Source organism: Ambystoma mexicanum, chromosome 14 (assembly GCF_040938575.1).
Source record: "Ambystoma mexicanum isolate Mex_15411 chromosome 14, UKY_AmexF1_1, whole genome shotgun sequence".
Lineage (NCBI taxonomy): Eukaryota > Metazoa > Chordata > Amphibia > Caudata > Ambystomatidae > Ambystoma > Ambystoma mexicanum.
In genome coordinates this window covers 38,234,252-38,256,992 of record NC_090940.1, presented here as the reverse complement: position 1 = coordinate 38,256,992, position 22,741 = coordinate 38,234,252, and the positions used below count along the sequence as shown (strand labels likewise).

The window sequence follows — 22,741 nt, the reverse complement described above, 5'->3', positions numbered from 1 at the left end:
TACCAGGTGGGAGAATGAGGATCGGCCAATATTTTTTCTTGTGTATGGTTTTGGTTCCAGGCGGGTGTCGTTGCTTGATCTGAGTGTTCTTGTTGGTTGGTAAATGGTTATTTTCTTTTGCGCAAATTCTGCTCCTTGGCAGTGGATTGTCATCTGCGTTATGCACATTGTTTTGAACGTGATTCGCTGTTTGATTGGTATCTAGTGCAACATTTTTAGTGCTGGGGTGATGTGGGTCTCTTCGTGATAGTTTAAGGAGGAGTCTGGCCACTGCATTTTGGTTAAGTTGCAGTTTCTTCAGCAGCTGTTCCGGCATTCCGAGGTAGAGGCTGTATGCGTAGTCAATTCTTGACATGATGAGGGCGATGATTGTCACTGTTTTATGAGTGAAGGACAGGAACGGTAGGATTATTTTTACCGAGTGTAGGAGGAAGAAGCATTTCTTGATTATTGCGTTTACTTGTGGTTCTAATGTTAGCGCATTGTCCATAAGGACTCCAAGGTTTTTGACTATTTTCAATGGTTTGGGGGTTGTTCCTAGTTCCGTGGGCCATGGGATTTAAATGTTATTTTCCAGATTTTTGTCTGTAACCATATCTGCCTTGCCTGGGTTGAGTTTGGGACGGTTTGTGTTCATCCAGCCGTAGAGTTCTTTGAGACATCCTCCCAGAGTTGTGTTTTCTTCTTGTGCTTCTTTAATCTTATAGATGATTTGTGTGTCGTCTGCGTAGTTGTAGCATGTAAGTCTGTGTTTTTTGATGAGCTTGATTTGCAGGTACAGGTAGATATTGAAGAAGAGTGGGGATAGGGATGATCCTTGTGGTACTCCACAGTTGGGGTCCCGGGGAGCGGATTTGGTTGTTTTTATCCAGTTTCCGTTCTGTTCGCCAGGAATGATTTAATACATAGTAGGGATAAGTCTGTTATTCCCATTTCTTCTATTCTCTTGAGGAGGATGTCATGGCTGACTGTCGAACGCTGTAGAGAGGTTGAGTAGTATCAGGGCAGAGTTTGTGTTGCTATCTGCGTTTGTTTTTCTCGCAGGTCTAAAGCCGACTTGTGTGTGGTTCAGCAACTGGTGTTTTTCTACGTGTTCCTGTGTTGGTTTGTAGACATAGCTTTCTAGCAGTTTTGCTGAGTAGGGGATGTATGCAATAGGTCTGTAGTTGGAGAGGTCTTCCACGTCGCCTCTCCTGTCCTTGTGGAGTGGTTTGACGTGTGTCGATTTGAATGATTGCAGTACTTTCCCTTTTGTGAGTGATAGGTTAAAGAGGTTTCTGTTGTATTCCAGCGGTGCACCGTGTGAGGATTGATTTGTAGATGTCATGACGGGTCCATGGCGGAGCCTGCTTTGTTGCTATGTCTTACCAGCTTGACAAATGTCTCTACTGATATTTGAAGGAAGCTTTGGAGTTTATACTGTGGTTTCACGTTTGGCAGGTTTGGCTGTGCCTTTGGTTCTGGTCTGCTTTGTATGATTTGATGGATTTTATTTTTTAAATGGTCCGCAAGGTCGTTGCATACTTTCTGTGAAGGTATCCGAGTGTTGTTGGTTCCACATTTCGTTAATGATGTTGAACAGTTCTTTTTGGGTGTTGGTGACTTTGGTGATTCTGTTGTCATGGTATTTCTTTTTAGCCTTTTGAATTTCCTTTTTGTAAGCTCGGATTTGTCCCTGGAATTGTACTTTCTTTGCCTGGTCGTATTCTTTCCTCCATTCTAGTTTGTGCTTCCTCTTGTTCCTTTTCATGGTACTGAGCTGGGGTGGGGGGTAAACCATTTTGCCATTGCTCTCTTTCGTCATGGGATGAAAGGTTTTTATGGGGAGATGTCATCGAATGCTTCAGCGATGAAGTAGCTCTGTTTTTCCGTCGAGGTCAGCTTCTTCCATGTTAGTGGTTTTGTGAATTCAAGTTGTTCTATTAAGTTGCTCGCTTTAATTGTCATCCAGTTTCTTTTTGTGATAGTCTGAAGTTTATTGGGTTGCTTGGCTACTTTTGTTGGTAGTTTGATCACAAATGGAATGATGATCTGGTCGCTCCAGAGTATCTGTATTGGTGGGGCAGTGGTGATAAGGTTTTTGTTGGTGAAGATTGCGTCAAGCATGTGTCCCGCTGTGCGTGTTGCTCCTTAATTATTGTAGTTTCAGGGGTTTAAGTTGCTCGATGAGTGATCTTTGTGAGTTTGTGCTTTCTTCTTCAAAGGAGATGTTGAAGTCCCTCAGGATTATCAAATGTTCATGTTGGACGGCTATGCTCGTGATGACTTCTGTGAAGTTGTCGGTCAACGAAAGTTGCGTTGTATGTCGGTGGTCTGTAGACCAGTATGAATTTTAGGTTTGTTTTCGGGTTTACTGTCAAGTGAAGGACTATTGATTCACTGTTTTTGATGTTTAGTGGTCAGTCTGTTTATATTTTCAGGTGTTTCTTGAATGCTATTGCAAGACCCCCTCCTCTTTTTTCTTCTCCGTTTAACTGTTTGCATTTGAAGTGGTCGGTTAGGCAGCTGTGGAGTGTGATTTTGTAGTTGTCATCTAACCACGTTTCCGTGATGAATAGGATGTCGACGCCACCGTCGCACAGCACAGTGTATAACTCTGTGGCATGTTTGTACATTGATTAGCTTGCTCTGAATTTTTTCGCTGTGGTTTAGTTGGTATTTTAATATCGGTTTTGTCTTTTCCTGCATGCACAGTTCCGGTATGTTGTTGGTACATCTTGTATCGTTGGTTGAATTGACTAGCTCTGGAGAGTGGCGGGTTGCGAGGTATGGCGTTAGGCACAGAGATGTTTCTCTTCTCTTAGAATTTGTTCTGTTGTCGACCAGGTTTGTGGGGGTGTGTTCCACAGTTGTGATTATGTGGAGTGAATCCCTTTGGCTTATTCCTTCTCCCGTTAGTCTTTCGTTTGGTCCTGTTCGTTTTCGTGGCATATTGCGTTTTTTATTTTAGCGGTTTGTTTGCGAATGGGTCATAGGTGATATGATCAATAAAAATAAGTTGATTTAACAGTTTATTTGCGTTTAGGTGGCAGGGGATGTAGCCCACATGCAATGCATTGCGGACTGGGATTGTGATGGTGCTTGGCTTCCTTGCGTTTGTGATTATAGGTGTGGCTTTGGCATTAGCTGGTCTTGTGGCTTGATATGTGGGGTAATTGTGGGGTGAGAAAGCTGTCAGGGGGGGGACCTTACATTATTGCTAGATATGCTTGGGGATGGAGTATGGTGATAAAATTGAGACTTTATTTTATACATTTGAGAAACTTTGACAGATGGCCAAGAAACATTAAACCAGGGAGAATTGTTCTCTACGGATAAGCATTGGACCCGAATCCAGGAGGTTGTTTTGCTAGCACACTGCGCAGTTAATAAATGGAAAGGCACTCCCTGAATGTACAAAATACCATCTGATCTACAAGGGAAATAAGGAGAGTGGAAGTGCAGCTGCCAAAGACGGCAGAGGGCAGGTTTTGGTGAGGAGGCATCTTGAATCATTGGGAGTTTCAGATATGAGGGTAAAATGGACGTGGAGTCTCAAGGCCTGGTAAGCCCTGTTACTTACGCTGAGCCTCAATACTGGCTTGTACTTGTGCAGTGTTCCCATGTCTCACAGGCTGTTGAAGACAGCCAGGCTAGGAACCAAACTTTACTTTTCTGCTGTTATGCCCGGGATCTGCTCCACCCTCTGTGCCTGTGCTCACCTGTTTTTCTACCTCCCTCCATGCATTTCCTTTTCAGTTAGTCAGTGCAACTTTATTTCGGTAACTAGTACCATAAAAGCACAAAACAATACATTTCATATTCAAAACAACATCGCACAACTAGTGCTTAGTACAATGCTAAAACAACTCTAAAAGCAATATACATAATTAAAAAGGGATTAACATGCCTGGACCTCCAGCTGGCTATTCTCTACTAGAGCAGTTAAAAAAATCATCATCCCTTCCTCCGAGGCATACCTATTGTAAATATTTAAAGGGCCGCTTTCAACCACTCTTGTCTTTTGTAAAGCCCCTAACCAAGTACTTTCAATTTAACTTCTATTGTCTTTGGCAATGTGAGTTCATGACCAATTGGTTTCCTTTACACCATAGTCATTCATTTACAAGCTCTACCTTATTTTATTAGCCCCTTTTCCTTTGGTAGCAGAAGTTAATTCCACTGAAACCTTTTCATTAGCCTCTTTTGACTGACTGAGGGCAATGCTTGTTCTATTCTGGGATTAAGGTAATGCTTGTTGGTTCTTTTCGGTTCGCAATATTGAGGTTTAACACTTGTTTCACAGGATACAATGTTATTGTGGCTTTACTTAGGCTCCGTCTTTGTGCTAGAATCACTTTTAGGTACACACCACCAGTAATGTTGTTAAAGCGGTTTCTGGAATTTATAATGTTCGGAAACCTCCTTCCACAGCGTATTGCTCTATACGCGAGTGCTACAATTGACACACTCCAGTCAGCTTCATTCAATTTCACTCCTTTGAGAATGAAAGGCAACTAGCTACAGTTGTCCACCTGAGATGCCTGAAGGCTTGAGAACACATAAAAACACTCACCGGCTTCTACGTGTATTTTCTTGACCAAGCACACTACTCACATCAAGCTGCCTTACGTCCCGCCACACAGGCACTGAGTTTGTCTCTCCACGGCCCCCTGCAGCATGCCAGCCTCCAGACACTGTCTGCTGCACACTTACCGCTGCGAGCGGTCTGCAATCAGGTTCACATGGGGGGGGGGGGGGAAGCTTCGGAAACCTTGTGCTTCCCGCTGCACAACCTCTGCAATCCAGACTTTGGGGGAAAATGACCAACTCAGGACTGGTAACTGGAGTAAGCTGATGGAAAATCCTGGCGTCCTTTCTTTCCTCTCACTTCTGTGCATTCTGCCAGCAACTTGCTTTCTTCTGCCACTTTCTCCTGCTGCTACAACTGCCACTAGTCCTCCAACTGTGACCACAATTAATGGCCTGCACCTGAGGGAGCTTTTTAAGACTCTCAGCCTCCCACTCAGGTGTGAGCTGTTAAGCCTAACTGGCTGATCTTCAGGTCTACATTGCTCTTAAGACCTCTTCTTCGTCCCAGTACTCTTGGGACTATGGGACTTGGAAGTCCCTAGCAACAAAATTAGTTCTAACTGGTAATTTACTACTTTTAACTTTAGAACCATTTTGTTCATATATTTTTATTAATGCTTCATCCAGATTTATCACAGACGGGGAAGGCAGTTAATTTATGCCACCATTTACAGATTTCCTTTCTCTGTACCTTTGGGAGCAAGGGGGATTTTTATCCATACAATGTACAACAGATTCCTCCTTAAGTGGGGTGGTTAAAGATGTTGCACCCACTTTGCCCATATTTCTAAACTTAACATGGGGTTCAGATACATTATAATGGCAACAGGACATTTTATGTTTTGGTATACAAAAAAACGTCACTCCCTTTCAAAGGCGAATACAGCGTCTCATCCCACGGGATCCCTTCACCAGTCTGGGCCCCATCTACTCCCAAGTGACCCTCCCGCAGTACACAACTCTCAGGTCGGGATCGGGACGGGTCTGCCCTTGCCTGGCCACCTGAGAGGAGACTTTAGGCAGGGGTACAGTGAGGGATCCATAGTATTCATCACAGTTCTCCTTTCCTGATAAAAAGGTAAACTGGATGTTATATGATGAGAAAAAATAGGCACATCTAGCTTGTCGGCTATTTTGTGTTTCTGTGGTTTGCAGTATTTGAAGATTGGGATGATCCGTTCGAAATTCAATCGGAAAATGAGATCAACAGTAGATGTTGCCACTCTTTACAAGCTCTTTTGAAGACTAACAATTCTTTCTCCAGCACAGTGTAATTCACTTCTGATGAAGTTAGAGTTTTAGAGAGATAAGCGATGCGATGTTCTTCTCCTGAGGGGCTTTTCTGCATTAGGACCGCACCAATGGCATAATTGGATGCATTGTTTTCTAATATGAAGGATCGTGTCTGGTCTGGTAGAAGCAACACGGGGCAGTTTCCTCTTTATGTCCTCAAATGCTCCTTGGGCTTCTTTATTCCATATGAACTTCCTGCCTTTCTTGAACCGTGAGGTAAGGGGAAGAATACTTTGTGAGAAATTTAAGATAACTTTTGATAAAAATTGTAGAAACCAAAACATGTCGGATTCCCTATATTGAACTAGAGGTGGCCTGTCCAGAACGGCCTGAACCTTCGCCGTATCCCTCATGGTTCCCTTCCCGAAGAGAATGTACTCCAGATAAGGGATTTCAGTTTGATGGAATGCACACTTTTTAAGTTTGACTGAAAGACGATACTCACATAACCTTTGCAGAACCACCTGGACAGGTGTCACATGCTCTGAAATGGACTTGGAAAATATCAGGATATCCTTGTGATATACTATCATGAAATGGAATAATAGGTCTGCAAAGACGTGATCAATAAACTGCAGGAAGACAGCCGGGGCGTTGGAGTACGAAAGGCTGCCTTCCATTTGTCTTCTTTGTGAAAACGGATCAGATGATACACCACTCTTAAATCTAGCTTGGTGAAATACAAGGCATCCTTAAAACACCTCCAGCATTTCAGCAATAAGGGGCATGGGATATTTGTCCAGAACACCGTTTCAAACCTCTAGTCTATGCATGGCCTCGGGAATTAAAAATTGCAATGCCCCTGCAGGGGATTTAGATTCAACTACGAGACCATTGCGTAAGTTGGTTTGAAGATACTCCCTCAAGGCTTTTTCAGGGGCAGGTAATATCTACGTTCTCCCAAAAGGAACGGGAACGGGTTTCCCAGCATGCAGACTAATGGCGCAGTCACCTCTTCGATGCGATGGCAACTCTTTATATTCTTCATCCTCAAAGACTTTCTGAAAGTTGGCTTACTGTTTGGATAACGAACATAAGGCATCAATAGGGACTGGACCTGTGACCCGAAATATGGATGCTGCTGTCGAGTTGATAAAAGGGGTTATGTAGTCTTAGCCATGGTAGAACCAAAATAATTGGGTAATGTGCAGCCTTTATCAGATTGAATCTCACGGTTTCAGTATGCGAGGAAATCGCTATAGTAAGTAGTTTGGTCTGTTATTTCATGGGTCATGAGGATAATGGAGTACCATCTACGCCCTCAAATGGCACAAATATGTCTTTTGCCTATCTGGGTACTTGGTGTAGAAGGACCATTGATCATCCAGAAAAAAACCCTGCTGCTCCGCAATCAAGTAAAGCTTGCACATCTTTGCTGCAGACTTCCTGCAATTGCATAGTGACTCTGATAACCACCATGGTGTGCTCTGGGTTTTGGTTATTATCCAAGTGGGAACTTTGATGAATATGATGAGGTCATCACTCCTTTCCCTGAGCTAGCCTCCCACCATGTGGCCAGGAGACGGCAGCCGCTACCTGATCCTGTGATCCTGACCATGGGGGCGGCTATATGAGGGAGGACCACTTGGGTGTTAGGCAATCCTTGGGCAGATGGAAACCAAAGGATGGGTATCCCCTTCATCGTGAACCTGGGGAGCATATGAAATCAAGAAAATCAAAGAGCATGGTCACACTGGTAAATACTGGTATAAAGAGAATAAACTAGAAAATTAGACTCCGGTGTGCATATATGGCAGTTTGAGAAAACTTTCATTTTGGAAGATTCTAATCCTTTCCGTTCGGCCATTAGGCTATACAAGCGCTATATTGGCGACATTGTAATTGTATTGAACAAAACCCAAGGAGATTATACATTATTTCTCCCATGGATTAATACAATAAATCCCAATCTCAATTTAACAATGTCTAGTAGCAATACAGCGCTTCCATTCCTGGGTTTGCTTATTAAGATCGACGATGATCACATCATTGTAGAACTGTTCCGTAAAGAGACAGATAGGAATACTATCTTGCGCTTTGATAGTTTTCATTCCCAGGCACTACGTGAAAGCATCCCTTACGGGCAATTTCTAAGAGCGAGACGAAATTGCTCCAAGACGATTGATTATTCATCTCAGGCTGAAATCATTTCTGATAGTCTACAAGCTAGAGGTTATACTCCTCATTTATTGAGGCAGTCTCGTAAAAGGGCCAGAAATCAACATTGGGACATCTTATTTACTAAAAACCGAAAAGTCGACATTACCAACAAACACATTGTATGTGCAACCACTTACAACACAATGAGATTAAAAAGATCATTCATAGACATTGCCATCTCTTGCCATTGAATAACCCGGAGCTTGAACGCCCTATCTTTGCCTTTAAGAAAGGCAAAAAACTTAAAGAACTGGCTCTCATAAGCTGATGGATCTAGTACCACCAACAGTCTACCATTCAAGCACAATGGGGCTTTAAGCCCATATTGGGTCACTTCCCCAGTGGATTATGTAGTCAATGTGGATCCATGACTGCCTGTTCCTCAGTTTTGATGAATGGGAAATCATGGTATTTAAAGCACCATACCACTTGCAGTTCCTCTAATGTCATCTACGTGATCATTTGTCCATGTTCGAAAACTTGCAATTGGCAAAACATCCAGACCGGTAAAAATAAGAATATCTGAACACAAGTCTAAAATCCGGATGAAAACACTTACATCACCTTTAGTGACACATTTTCTGGAACGCAACCACAACTGTGATGATCTCAAATGGTGGGCCCTTGAACGGTTTTTGGAACAGATCCACTGCATACTGCAGCAAGATGGGCCCAACGTGAACAGTGGTGGATGTATAATACTCTAAACTACCAGATAGGCCTAAACCATCAAGAAGAATGGCTCCATTGCGTACCATAGAACACCTGCACACTGTTTTAAGAGACATATACATTATGCTCTGTACACCATTTAGATATTATCAAGTTTTCTTATTCCTTTTATTATTTCCAATCATGTTCTATTATAACTATGGACAGGTCAGTCAAAAAATCAAAATACACGAATAGGTTTTATAGACGACCGTCCTGTAGTCTTATTTTTTTATCCATTATTCCATTGCATGCAATTGGGCCATAAGAGAATAGCTATAGTCCTGTCTTGTTCTAATCGCAACAATTTTATGCTGTTGCATTTTGTCTGCATTGGCGTTATATTCCTGGGGCCTCCATCAGGGCTCGATATTTGTTGCCGCAGGCACTTGGCTTTATACCGTTCCCTTTTGGTTTCAATTTGAGCATTGTTTTTCCGATTTAGCTGTCGGAGTCCTATTTCTATGCCTATTTTCCAGCGTGAGGCTCTTCCACCCCACGTGGTTAGGTTGCATTACAGCATTTAGCTACCATTTGAAATAGACCGCGGACTACACTGTGCTTGTGACTTTGTTTTTATCGGACAGTTTGTCGCTCCGTGGATTTGTGATCCTGTGACTTGTCACCCGTTACTTTGCCAGGTAATACAATATTGTCGACATGCGCAAATCCACATGTATTCTCGGGTTGTGCAGACCCAGTTTCAGCCATAGGATCGCTTTATTAATTTTATTATGTAGCGCTCAGCATGTATTATTAGATATAGCTTGAGATACTTTGTTGTTCTCATACCACTTCGGCTCTTGAGTCCAGGTGGCTGTTGCCTAGTCAATTGAGTTGACTATTTCTCCATTGGATTTTCTTGCGGCATGTTTAATACTAGCTATTTTGGTTTCCATTATTTACCATTTACGAGGCATGTTCGATTCTACAAGTATGCTCTGCTATTTATGTCTGCATATCTTGTGACTCCCCATTAGGCATTCCCGGGATAGTTGTTAGAGGCGTCATGGCCCTACAAAAATCTTGGGATTCCTATAGTAAGATAGTATTGCATACCATTACCTTGGGACCTGACAATTGGTTCTCTTTGTCCCAGTCTGGCTCAACGATTGCGATGCAAACTTTTCAATCAGTCTGCATTTTTCTACTTTCTTCCATTAGGCTACTATTCAAGCATTGCTCGTGATGGAGGTTTGATTTTGGCCTTTTTCCATCGCATCGCCATCCAAATTGTATGGGGACCTACACCACTATTGGATGTGCTCCTCACTAAATTAATGGAGGTATGGAGAGTCTTCTTTTGGTCTCTTGCTATGTGTCTTTGTTATTTAGGTTTATAACCTCAGTTGAGGGAAGTAGGGATGGTTCTAATTCCAGTCCCGTTGTTATGTCTCCGCAGATTAACTAATCCAGTGTCTGCACTATTCCCATGGCGGTTGGATGGTGTATTTATTCTCCCAACCTCCACTGGATGCTATAAGGGGACTTGAATTGGCACCTGATATTCTGAATAGACGTTCTGTCTAAATGAATTATCTTCATTGTTTCGAACTTCCTTTTGGCAACATGGGGTTGCTAGGCTTGGTCAGGTGTTTTAACTTTGTCTTTTGTCTTTTTTGTATTTCCTTGAATGTTTCAGTGAACAAGAAGACTGAAAAACGATTCAAGATGAAGATTACCTCATCATTAACTTTAAATGAGCAAGCCACAATGCTAATTAAGCCTTGGATGTGTTTTCTTATATTGAGTATTTAAAAACCAGTTTGTTTTGTGCATGTCCTGATGAAGACGATTGTCAGTTCATTCCTCTCTCGTTTGATTGGCTTGAACTAGACAAATTCATCGAAACTACATATTAATTGGATACCTTGAGATATATACAGATAACTACATTATACAAGGTACAAGTAGTCGACAGTTAGCATTCTGTGCTGTGTGTTTTTACCATTGATACAGCACTTTGATGATTTGCACTAGGAGACTTTTTGATACTATTCATTTATCTAAAGTACACATTTTACATTTTTAGCAATTTGTGCTGCATGTTTTTTACTGTGGATGCAATACTTTATGATGAATTGTGACACAAAATGGGTACGATCCATTCTTGAATAGTACACCGAGCGGAATACTATTATCAACCCTGACTGCAGCAGGGTATATGTGATTGGGCCTAGCTTGAAATTCACACTACCCTACTATTGTATTCTCTCTTCAAATAGATTATTTCAGTTTTGGGCAGTACCAAATCTGGATGACTTTAATATGGATCTCTATTTGTTGTATGATCTATCATATGTTATTGTGATTTTTTATCATTGTGTGTAATTGACGAATAAAATATGAATATGTAATTGCTGCCTGACCAAGCTGATCCTTGGGCAGATGGCATGACATCATTGAGGAAAGTCACATGCCCCCTATTTCCTTTTAGGGATGGTTTCTCCATTCCTCATGCCCTGGTCGCATATTGTAACACTCTCCCTCAACCTTTTACTAGATCTACTTTAACTATTCCCCAACACCCCACAGAGAACAGTATATTAACAACTGGGACGAGGGAGAGGCAGGGAGCAGTAATGATCAATCCCAATAAGATCCAACATCAGCTTCCTAAACGTCATACAAGAAACAACCTGGTAACAACTGAGACGAGAAAAAGCAACAGAGCAGGGAAGATGACTAAGACCGGTAACCCAACGCAATGGTCTAGTCTTTGGAAACTATGTAATCATGCTTGGCAGTTTAAAACTGCTACAGCCGACAGGCAGAGGTGGAGAGATCTGCAGATGCTGTGCTGCACCGCGACCTGTGCTGACACCGAGCACCATGCCAGGGGGAAAGCATGCATGGAAAACGGTGTGGAGGCAAGTTGGAACAGCAGAGCAACTCGAGTGCAGGCGGTTCGCCGGCCAAAAACACAAGGCATCAGGAATTGCGCACTACAGAAAAGGACACGGCGAAGGCACAGCCCAGGGGAATCAGATGGGTTACTGGTTTGCCTGAATGCGTGTACTGCTTCATAAGAATAAAGCGAGAGAGGCAAAGTGAAGGTAACCAAAGCGAAGGAACGCAAGGAGCAACTGGTAAGCCCAGGGAAGGTAGATGGGTTACTGCTTTGCATCATAGCATGTACCGCTCCATAACAATTAGGCGAGAGGCACAAAGAGAAGCCAATGAAAAAATGTACTTATTTGTGGAGCATACCACTGACTTGTTTTTGAACCCATATCTCAGGCGAGAAAGCAAATTGAAGGTGAATGCTCTCGAAAAAAAGGGTCAAAGAACCCTTTGGTGAAAGTGGAAACGAATACAAACTATGAAACAAGGAAGCCAACGCTGGGCTAATCCCACTTCATGAATAAAATGTAAAGTCAAGTCCTGGCAGGAGAGTATACCACGCAAACTCAAAAAGGTTTGTAAAAGTTATAATTGTGGAAAGGAGAATCTCAAGGAAGATCCATGCCCTTGAAATTGTGAACTATTGCAAATATGCAAAAAGAGCTTGGCTGGGGAATATGCCATGTGACCTTCGAGTATGGGACCTGCATCAAAGTTGTAATGAAGGGAAAGGGGAATCCATAGGAAGATATATATATACCCTTAGGATTTTGAATCACACTGATAATGGAGGGAAACATGGGGAGGAGGGATTGATCCTCTTAGGTTCTCGACTATTCTTTGTTTGAACTTTTCATATTAGTAATAAAAGGAATCTTAGGAAGGGATTCATTAGCTGGAGCTGTGAACATTGGCTCGAAAGAGGAGTGGAGGCTTGGTACCTATTATGAGTTGTGATCTCAACAACATCCAGTATTAATGGTTTTATTGGTTTGAATAACAGGAGAAAAGCTTGCACCAAGAAGCCTACGTTGGTTATTGCTGAAACAAAAGCGTTACAAGGCCAGAATAGAATTTTGGACACGGGACATATTTCAGCTTGGACATCTTGACAAAGGACAGACCCCTTCGTTTTTGGTTGAGGTACGGAAAAACCTCTTAGATTGGGGATGGGGAGGAATTTCAAGACCCTTTTTTTTGTTTCAATAAAGGTTTATAACCAAAAACCATGAGTCCTCTGGGTCCACATCTCATTCCTGGCTCTTCACAGAACCAAAACATCCTTCCCGGATCAGGGGCCCCACTATGACCGGGAAGGGGCAGCTCCTGAAATCCTAGTGGGAGCCAAGAGACAGTTCAATAGCAGATGGTCATTTGCGGCACAGTACGTATACAACCATTGGCTTCTTCAACGATTGCGTTCTTCTACGATTAGAAGACCTCGAGCAGTCCCTACTTGCATAGGTTCTTCTGATGACGACTTGATCGAAGATCTGGATTAGTCAGCATTTACTCTGGAAATCCGCTGCCTTTTTTTCTGCCTGTCTTTCTTGGAGTCGATACTCCCAATTGCATCACCAGGCTGATCACATTGGCAAGATTTGCAGGTCTGGAAACTCTGACCACTTCATCATTTAATTTCTCGGACAAGCCTGGTCTGAACAGTGTTAGCAAGGCGTCATCAGGCCAATCTGTGCCAGCAGCCAATTGTTTAAACTAAGTTATATACGCCAGGGTGTCCAAAGAGCCTTGTTTAAAATCAATCAATTGATCTTCCGCAGAGACTTATCTCTTGGTGACCGAACATTGCCCTGAGGCAATTTATGAATCCAGGACAGGAATCCAAAACAGGGTTGTTGGCGGTTACCGAGAAGGTGGCCCAAGCCAGAGCCCGTCCTGCTAGGTTCAAAACCATATATCCACTTTCGCCCTATCCACGGGACAAAAGGATTGCTTAAATGTAAACTGAACAGTGCAAGTGTCCAAGAATTCCTTGAGTTTCTGAGAATTACATCAAACTTCCCCCAAAGAAGAGACGCAAGGGGTATTCCGGGAGTCATATGTGGTTGAGCAGCCATCTGTCGCAGGGTATCGTATTCCTTTTTAAAGTCTGTGCTTCCACTGTCAGAGCCTGCACAACGGCTACCAGCTGCTGCATTTGATCCATCTTGATTCTGCATGGGCGTCGCCAACTGTCATGCAGCACTCACTGACCTGTGGCTGGGTCTCAGATGGTCCTCAAGGGCAATAGAGCCCTCCTGCAGCGACCTCGGGCTGGCTGTTGTATGGATAAGGTGGTTGCTGGTGAAGGAATCCCAAGTGACTACTGCATAGATACAGAGGAGCCTTTGTATGCCCAGGGTAAACCTCCTTGAATGAAAAAAAAAAACAGTTTGAAATATTGAATGCTGCGAGATGACAGCCTGACTCAGCTTGGATTCAGAAGCAACTTCAGAACGGTGATCCAGTCTTGCAGCGAGCAGCTCTGGGAGACCGGCAAATGGTAACAAAGAGCAGCATTAAAAAAGTATAGTAGAACAGCAAGGCGAAAGGAACGAAATAAGAGGGGGAAGCTAGGAAGCAAGAAAGAAACTAGCCTATCTACCTTTAGCAGGATGCTAGTTTCTTTCTTGCTTCCTAGCGTTCTGTCAAAATTAGACACACGATGACTTACTGGAACCAAGGATTATATATCTTCTTGCTGCTCCGTGTCGGCTGCAGAATGGACGGTGAGCGCCCAGCACCTTTTCAGCATAGCACTGGAGCTGCGTGCGGAGTACCAGGTATAGGCTTGTCCGGCCGCCATCTTGGTGGCATTATGCAACTACAGACTGTAGTATGCTTCCATCTATGCCAGTGATCCAGCCGGTTGCTGAATGCTGACCCTTTCCTTGGGTAGCTGGGATAACAAATGTAGTGTATCCCTGTAAATTGGGCAGGAGAGGGGTTTAATGGCCCATGTCTCTTGCAAGCGAATTATTCCAAACTTGCGTATACATTCTAGCAAATCCTCATCTGTTAAGTGCCTGATCACACCTGCTATGTTCCAGGATAGCATACACACCCCGGTTCTAAGTTTACACCCGATGTACTAGGGCTCCCAGAAATATCTCATCCCTTTCTGATGCCAGGCAGTGGTCTTCTGGGATGCAGGCCTCGTCAGCCCAATTGCCCTTACACCCTATTGCCCGTGAATAACCCCCCCCCCCCCCCAAGACTGGGCCGTTTGGCAGCAGGCACTCTTGGCTAATCATCATCATGGCATCTATTGAGCTGGCAGCTAGTGCCTGTTGACTCCTTTTCATCTTAACTAGGAGTCTGTACTGCTACTTCCAAGGTCCACACCGCTCAAGATACTCCCATAATTGGCTTGCTCACCCCAGGTGTGTGACACCTATCTTTGTGGTGCTCTCTCCATCTAGGTCCAATTTTGATTCTTCTCTGGCACGTCCTCTCCTCAAATGGTGCCTTCCCTGTGCATCTTCCAATCTTTGGTGCTTACTCTCAGGAGGTCCTCGTAGCCCTCCCTGTGCATACACCACTGAATGCCTGCTTTACACACAGAAAAGTTACTTTCTGGTCCTCATTCTTTTGCCCCTCTGCTCAGTCCACATGGAGGGATGGAGGAATGGGGTGGAGATGGAGGGGCCTGGTTAGAGGCATTCTAATGCAGGCAGGTAATAGGTTAGTTGGGTCTGGAGGACTGGGACTAGCTGTACAAATGGCATAGGTTATCTGGATCCAAAGTTTAAAATACAACTATAAAAGACAAAGGTCTGACTTTAATAAAAGTCAGAAAGTGCCCCATAGGTCACGCCCTGTAGGGCTTCCTGTATTATACTGAAAACCAGGTAAGTCTCAGTTTTTCCCACATGTACCCAGAAGAAAGCAATCAACCCCAAGGGGACACCAGTGGAGGACCAAAAGAAGAGATCAAGAGGAGGGTTGAAGACATAGCAGCTCCAGGAGTAGAGAAGCAGAGCAGGATTCAGCCCTCAAGGTTATCCAACGTGAAAATGCAGCAGAAGAGTACCTGCAAAACCCACCATGGGGACCCTTGAGAGCGAGTATATTGAATTGCTCACCAACACAGTTAAGTACTTATGGTGTACGTTCCTGCAAACCACACTGCAGGAAAAGCACGACAACCTGGTAAGTAAATGCTTCCTTTTAATGGGACTTGAACCTGAGGCAACAACCGCAATGTCCCTAAAGAAGAACAATCCTGCACAGGAGCAGGACCCACCATACCGAAGGGGAATCAGTTATGGAGGTGTACACAGCAGACCCTAGCGGCTCAGCAGGCAAATGTGGATGGCACACCAGCAAAAAGGGCCCTGAGGCAGGACAATGATGGTGGTGATCCAAGAGGGCCCAGACAAGCAGGGTGGGGGTGTTGAGGTGTTAACACCCTTGCAAGTGGCGGCACCGGCTTCCAAAACCAAGAGGTGAAAGTTCCTGGTGGTAAACAGCAGTATGGAGTCTCACACCTGGGCATGAAACAATGTGGCCAGTCACATACCCAGTACAAGCAACTCACATAGCCTACAACAGATCATAACCTTGCACATCACAACGTGCAGCTCAAGTGTGGTGTTGGTTACCAGTCCTGGAAAGAGCTATGCAGATGCAATGATATACCATTTCTTGATCCAATGTGAGCAAAGCATGTAAAGTTGGAATGTAGGATGCTGTTGTTTACTCTGAAATGCTCGGTCACAATCTGTGATGCCTTTACTCAATCTTAATGAATGTTATATTGCAGTGTCAGATTCTACAGAACACTATTTTCCCCATCAAAAGATAGGCGTACCTATGCATGTAAACGCAGAGCCCTCAATACCAGTCAGTTGCAACAGGCGTCCTCTACCAATCCTTCACAGATGCACACTCCTAACCTGCAGTAGTAAGCGGCCTCATCCCAGAGCATGAAATAATGCACCCAATGGCCACCCACCAATGGCAAATGCCAAAATCCGGCACACAAAATACTGCCCCCTGAAAATTGCAGTCTGCATCGCTCTCATGCCACGCTGTACCACTGGTTGCTGCCCAAAACATCTGTCACAAACAGCCCTACAGATATGGGGTGTATCAGTCACTCAGTCACTTTTACTCCCAAAAAATAGGCAAATACTCCCAAAAATTAAATAGGGAGTAAAAATACTCCCTACAAAATATAGGAAACTGACAGATAGGACTGTGCACCCCTGCTTTCACTCACACAGCTCCATAGATATGTTTGGACCAGCAGTGTGCGAAGTACCACAGGAGGAATGCCCGATTGGAAGAAGTAAACGGTTATATGTGATTTTACTGATGGAAAATTTAGAGCGGTACATTTCAACGCGACCAAAATACCGGAAAAACACAGAACTTTATTGTATTATTTGGGGGCTCACCCTCGCCAACCCTCTCCAATTTTCTACCCTTATAACACCATCCCAAACCCATCCCGTCTCCTTTTAACCCCTTACCCCACTACCCTATATATATTTATTTAATATTTTCAGTGTTTTCCAGTATTATGGACTTCGGTGAAATGTACCACTCTGAATTATTTTGGGTAAACTGACTGGGTACTGAAGTAAACCTGCATCTTTTAAAGTGCATGAATAACTAGGTGAAAAGAAATAATAAAAGAACACTTCCGTTTTCCAGTTAAAATATATTTTTACTCACTTATAGAATTCTCCCATTGGGAATTGTAATTCTTTACTACCTAAAAAATAATTTTACTCCAAACTTTAAAAATAAGGGAGCAAAATACTCCCACTTCAAAATCTTATCTGGAGCACTGCCCTGAAATGTTTGTAGCATACTATTTGCACTTTCACTTTCATTTATCATGCAATATCAGCTATGGTCTATGTGGAACCAAGAAAAGTGCAATACTGCTCATCCTTAGCAGTGACACAGAAAACCAGTAACCTACAGTCCAGGGCTCACAATAGAAAGATGAACATGTGGACACTCACCATGTCAGAGTATTTACTGCCCGCTGACAAAACGGAAAATACCTCACCTTGGATGAGGTATGCTGGCACTATCCCTCTAGTACCCCAAGCCTAAAAGTACCCGCCTGTTTAAAGTCTCACCTTACCTCCACCCACTGTGCCGGGGCGTCTTCGGACGGCGGTTGCACCTGCAGCTTGGCATGGAGGCACTGCTGGAGCACCGTGCGGGCTCTGACAGCCTTGTCGGGATCAGCCATTGTGTACAGATACGCTGGTCACTGCTGTGCCTTCCTTCTTCTTGGTCCGGATATCTGGTAATACCCAAAATGTCAAGGATGACTAGTTACTATCAGATAGAACACGTATTGGTTGAGAAGTTATAGTGGGGCCTTCACCGTTGGATACGCTATAGTTTAAACATTTGAAAACACACCCATGACTTTGTAAAATAAGCTACTATCACACATTGTCCGGTGCCATAGATGGCCTTTAGGTAAAACTACCAAGGAAGAGAAATGCTTCTGATACAGCATGGCGGGGAGCAGCCAACTTTACAGGTGAGGGCCAGAACGATCACACCACTCCACACTACCTCTTATTAACTTGCATGAACTGTAAAGGTTATCAGACTAAAGAAATCAGATCCTATTGTACTGAACACACTGATCACTTGTGTCAGTCTATTCTTGACACCATGCCTTCCTTACAACACTAGCATGCATAGAATTTGTTGGATTTTTATAAAACGTGATGGGATACAGAACCGTAGATTTGAAAGCCGGTACATGTGCTACAGTGCCAAAACGTTTAACAATGCGTGTTCCTTCTCTCCATGCGAGTACGGATGTACGAATGCGGCAGTGCGACATTATGATTGTTTAAGGGACATGAAAGAGTAAAGAAACACAAAACGTTCATCTATCATGAAAAACGTGAACTAGTGATTAGTCTGCACTATTTAGATACAATGATTGCTTAGAGCACTCAGTGCCAGAACGGATTTCCTTTGCTAGTGCAGTACTTCAAAATAGCAATAAAACGGATGCTGCTGGAGACTCGATAGAAGAACAAAGGAGGGTCTTAGTTACTGACGGGATGGAATGCCCCATTGATGCTACTTACCCTTATGTTTATGTTTCGCAGGCATCAGGTGCAGAGAGGACAGATCAAAATAAATGGAAGGAGAAGAAATACTGCATAGCAATTTAAGAAAATAATGCGCTCATCGCCTTTTTAAAAAGCAGGAAGATTCTCTTCACAGCACAGGTCTATTGGCTATTTGTTCAAAGCCATAGCAGCCCTCACTGGGTAAGACCTCCCTTTCCCTTTAGCTCGCTTAAATCTGGGACAAAACTATCTCTTGGAACCTTTGGATCTCGCGATCCTAGCAGAATTATGGACATTAATTTGTGTTTTTAAGTAAGCAGGAGCTTTACCAAACAGACACTTGTGTCTTTAGTGTTGATTTTGAACTGTATACTGGCTTCCACCGGGAGCCAGTGTAGTTTCCTTCTGAAAGATGATACGTGTTCAAATTTAGAAACCTTATTCACAACCCTGACAGTGTCATTTTGTAAGCTCTGCAGTTTTTTTTAGACAGGATTTACTTGCCCCACTGAGCAAGGCATTGCAATAATCTAATCTTGGCAGAATTAGGGCTCTGACCAATGTGATGCAATTATTATCAGAAATATAAGGCTTCATCAACCGCAGAAGCCTTGTATAACAATGTACACTTTTTGTGACATTGGTAACGTTGACCGTCAGCAGTGAGTGATGCTCAATTACCACGCCTGGCGTCTTCACTTCATTAACTGTCTTTAGAGGGTGCTGAACAATGTCAAAGTTGGCATAGGCAGAGACAAGTTTTTCCCTCAATTGAGCCGAGCCAAAAATAAGAAGCTCGGTCTTCTCACTATTGACCCTGCAGATATACATAAGGGAAGTCGGAAACAAACATCTGAATTGAAGCAATGGAAAGGTGCACTTCATTGGGGATTACCAGATGTAATCAAGGCACACACTGTTGCTTCAGAACGTCAGGGGTGAAAGAGGTGGAGTCAGGAGGCATGCACACTTGGAGCAGGAGATCCCAGTCAACATGGAGCATACTTGCCAACATTCTATGACCAAAAAGGAGGTCAACAATTGTAATTAACACGATGGCATTACATGGCATTCACAACAGAGAATATACTTCTGATCCTGGCTCTCTTTGCAGCACCATTCCTAACCAGAAGTAAAACAATCACCAGGTGAAAATGACACACATTCCCGGATTTCTGATTTCCTTTAAATTGGCAATGATGTGCCCGCTTGACAAGAAGGGATTTCTATTTAAAAATAGACTAACATTGACTTGGGTCAGTGGTACAATAACCTCCCTCTTTTTTGCACTTCAGTACTACCTTAACTCCCCCTTAATCCCCATTTCATAAGTCCTTGCTTCTGCACTCATGTGGCAAAACAAAGAGTTTAGCCAGGCATGCTCACCTGCCCAGCAGGCAACATACATTCAAGGATAAATGTCTTGATCATACAATTCAAGAAGAGCTGTCAAGCAGAGGCAACTGGCCATTAAACAGGTTGGCATTGGCCCGGTGGGCCAGCAGCATCAATGGATGGTGCAGGGCCGCTTCCCTTCATGTGATCACTACCCTCCTCCATTGTGACAAAAGGCCTACTGCTTTGCACGAGTACAGGGATGAGTAGTGCATAAACCACCTTCTCAGCCCCACACTACTAAACCAGCAGTGATCCCAATCATAAAGGTGAAACAGGCACAGTCATACAGGTATACCCCCTCCTCCCGAGGCCAGGCTATACTCTTCAGGAGAGATGTGAGCTGCTACAGATGTCACCCAAACAACAATAATACAGTGCTAGCAAAATAAAAGAAGGCCCAACCAAGGGTCTAGGAAAATAGGAATTTAATAAACACTAATAATGCATGCAACCAATGCAAAACACTAAAGACTCACCCATATGAAGGGAACACGGAGAATGCAGATTTTGGAATAAAGAGGGACTTTAGGTGAAGACATGGGTGCAGGCAGTTGAGTGAATCCGCAATGTCAAAGTTTAATAGGGTGGCCTTAAAAAGCAAAGAAGGGGGTATTAGTCACCAAGGTCTTTTAAGTCAGACCAGAGGAACAGGGCTTTTTAAAATATTGTACGTTATTGTCTCAACAGTGCCTAGCACGCCTTTTTGGCGTCAATGCACTTTCAATACTGGACCGGGGTGAAGTCGAAGAGTGGCAGTGACTGCTTCCAACAATGCAGTGTTGTTTGGCAGCAGTGAGGGCTTGTGGGTCAAAGATATTGGGTTGGCAGCACTGGAAGTCTCAGTGGCATTGGGTGAGGAGAAGCAAAGGCTGCCTTCAGCGGTGAGCGTGCTCAGCTGGCTCAGTACAGCGTTGGAGTACTTCAACAGCAATGGCATGGTGCTCAAAGAAACTGGAGGCCAGGTGGCAGTCTCATGAAGAAGAGCATTGGAAGATTCAGTAGAGAGTTTAGGTCGGAGATGACTCAGGCGGTTCCCCTGCAGCAGCTTGGATGGCGTCAGAGTTTCTCAAACCGGTGTCGAGCTAGTTTGGAAGTGCACAGAGGTTCAGGGATCGCAGTTGCTGGGAGATCTAATTGAAGGAATCGGGGCAGCGCACGTCCTTTTCTGCACATCCCAGCCAGGAAGGGGTTTACAGAACACTTGCAGGGTTCTGCCACCTCCAGTAAACAGGTTCCCGAGTACCAGCGTCTCCTTTGCAGAGTCCTTGCTGTGACGAGTTGCATGATGTTGTCGCTGCTTCCGAAGTGGAAGTCCCTTCGCATGAGGCCAGAGTGGTGAGGCCGCTACCCGATAGTCCCCCTGGGGGTGGTACTCAGCGGGTGATCTCATTGTGGGCGAAACCCCCTTCGGGACCAGTGACTACCACATCGGGTGAATGCAGTATTCCCACCCAGTACATGACTCTGGTTCCCCTTTCCAGAATTAACCCACCTTTCTTTCCTCTCCTCATTCCTCTTCACACTTACCCTCACACCCTATCTCCTTTGCTAAGGCAACTCAAATAGAGAGCACTGAGACAAGGAGTACTAGTGAGTTACCATCTCAATACTTACATAGTACTGAGTGGCGGAGGGAATGCAGAACAATACTGAGTATGCATTGGAACCAATTTCACCAGTCTAGTGGTTCACGAACAGTGATTGCTCGAAGATAAAAACCAACAAAGGACTTGACAGTTTGTCAAGCCCTCCCAGCAGGAAACGGGAGAGGAGCGACAAACCCACCGTGCAGACGGGCGCTGACCAGGACGCCGTGCAGAAGGAGAGAGAGTCCGGAGTTGGTCCAGGGCCGGAGCACTGCGTGGTTCCGAAACGGACCAAGACTCCAGGTGACCCTGAGACCGGGGGACTGCGAAAGCAGAAAGAAACCTGTGGAGCAGCTGCAGAGGGAAGGAAGCCCCGGAAAGTTACTGGAGTACCGCGAGTGAGCCCAGCTGATTTGAGGGAGCCATTACTCACGTAAGCCATAACACAAGGTATGCAGGAAATGACAGAGGCTCAGAAACCTCAAGGAGGTTGTTGCAAAAGCCTGAAAGGCGAGTCTGGGACTCGCACCCAAATCGTACATGGACTTTTACTAAGGCTTGGCAGGAGAGTGAACCATGTCTGCAGCTTGGAGAGAGCATCCAGGCCAGGGGCGGCTCATCCATAATGGGTGAGGGGGTGTCGACCTACCGAGTCTTGGCCCCCTCTCACCCATTACGGAGAAGCCAGCCCAGTGAAATACGAGCACTCCCTCAGCTGATTTTTCCAGCTGAGGGAGCGCTTTTATCTGTCAAAGGGAAACCCTGTTTCGCTTTGACAGTTACTGTTCCTCAGCCATGCAAGTTCAATGAGCCATGCAAGGCTGGGGGCGTTTTGCTTCCCCAGCCTCGCATGGGTGATTTGAAAAGCTGGCTGGGGAACCCCATGTCTGTATGCGCAAGGGGGCACCCCTGCGCCTCGTCGCACATACAGACATAGCAGGATGGAGTGCGTTGTCTCATCATGCACGCTCAAGCATCTGCACACATGTGCAGGAACTTTTGCGATTCCTGTTCTTGCTAGCAGGGGCTGGAGCGCTGGAGAGGAAAGACTTGCAGCAGAAGGTACGTTTGTTTATGGTCATGGTTTTAAAAATGTAAACTATGTGTATGGGT

At 44.3% G+C, this 22,741-nt stretch overlaps 1 protein-coding gene across 2 annotated transcripts in view; it reads right to left on the bottom strand.

Annotated features, from left to right (window-relative positions):
* DTD2 (D-aminoacyl-tRNA deacylase 2) overlaps nucleotides 1–22,741 on the bottom strand; it is a 63,189-nt gene that overhangs the window by 21,576 nt on the left and 18,872 nt on the right. For both annotated transcript variants that reach the window (XM_069638470.1, XM_069638469.1), the window contains exon 2: nucleotides 17,684–17,848. In XM_069638470.1, coding sequence (XP_069494571.1) covers nucleotides 17,684–17,794 — 111 coding nt within the window. In that variant the 5' untranslated portion in view covers nucleotides 17,795–17,848. The remainder of the gene's footprint in view (nucleotides 1–17,683; nucleotides 17,849–22,741) is intronic.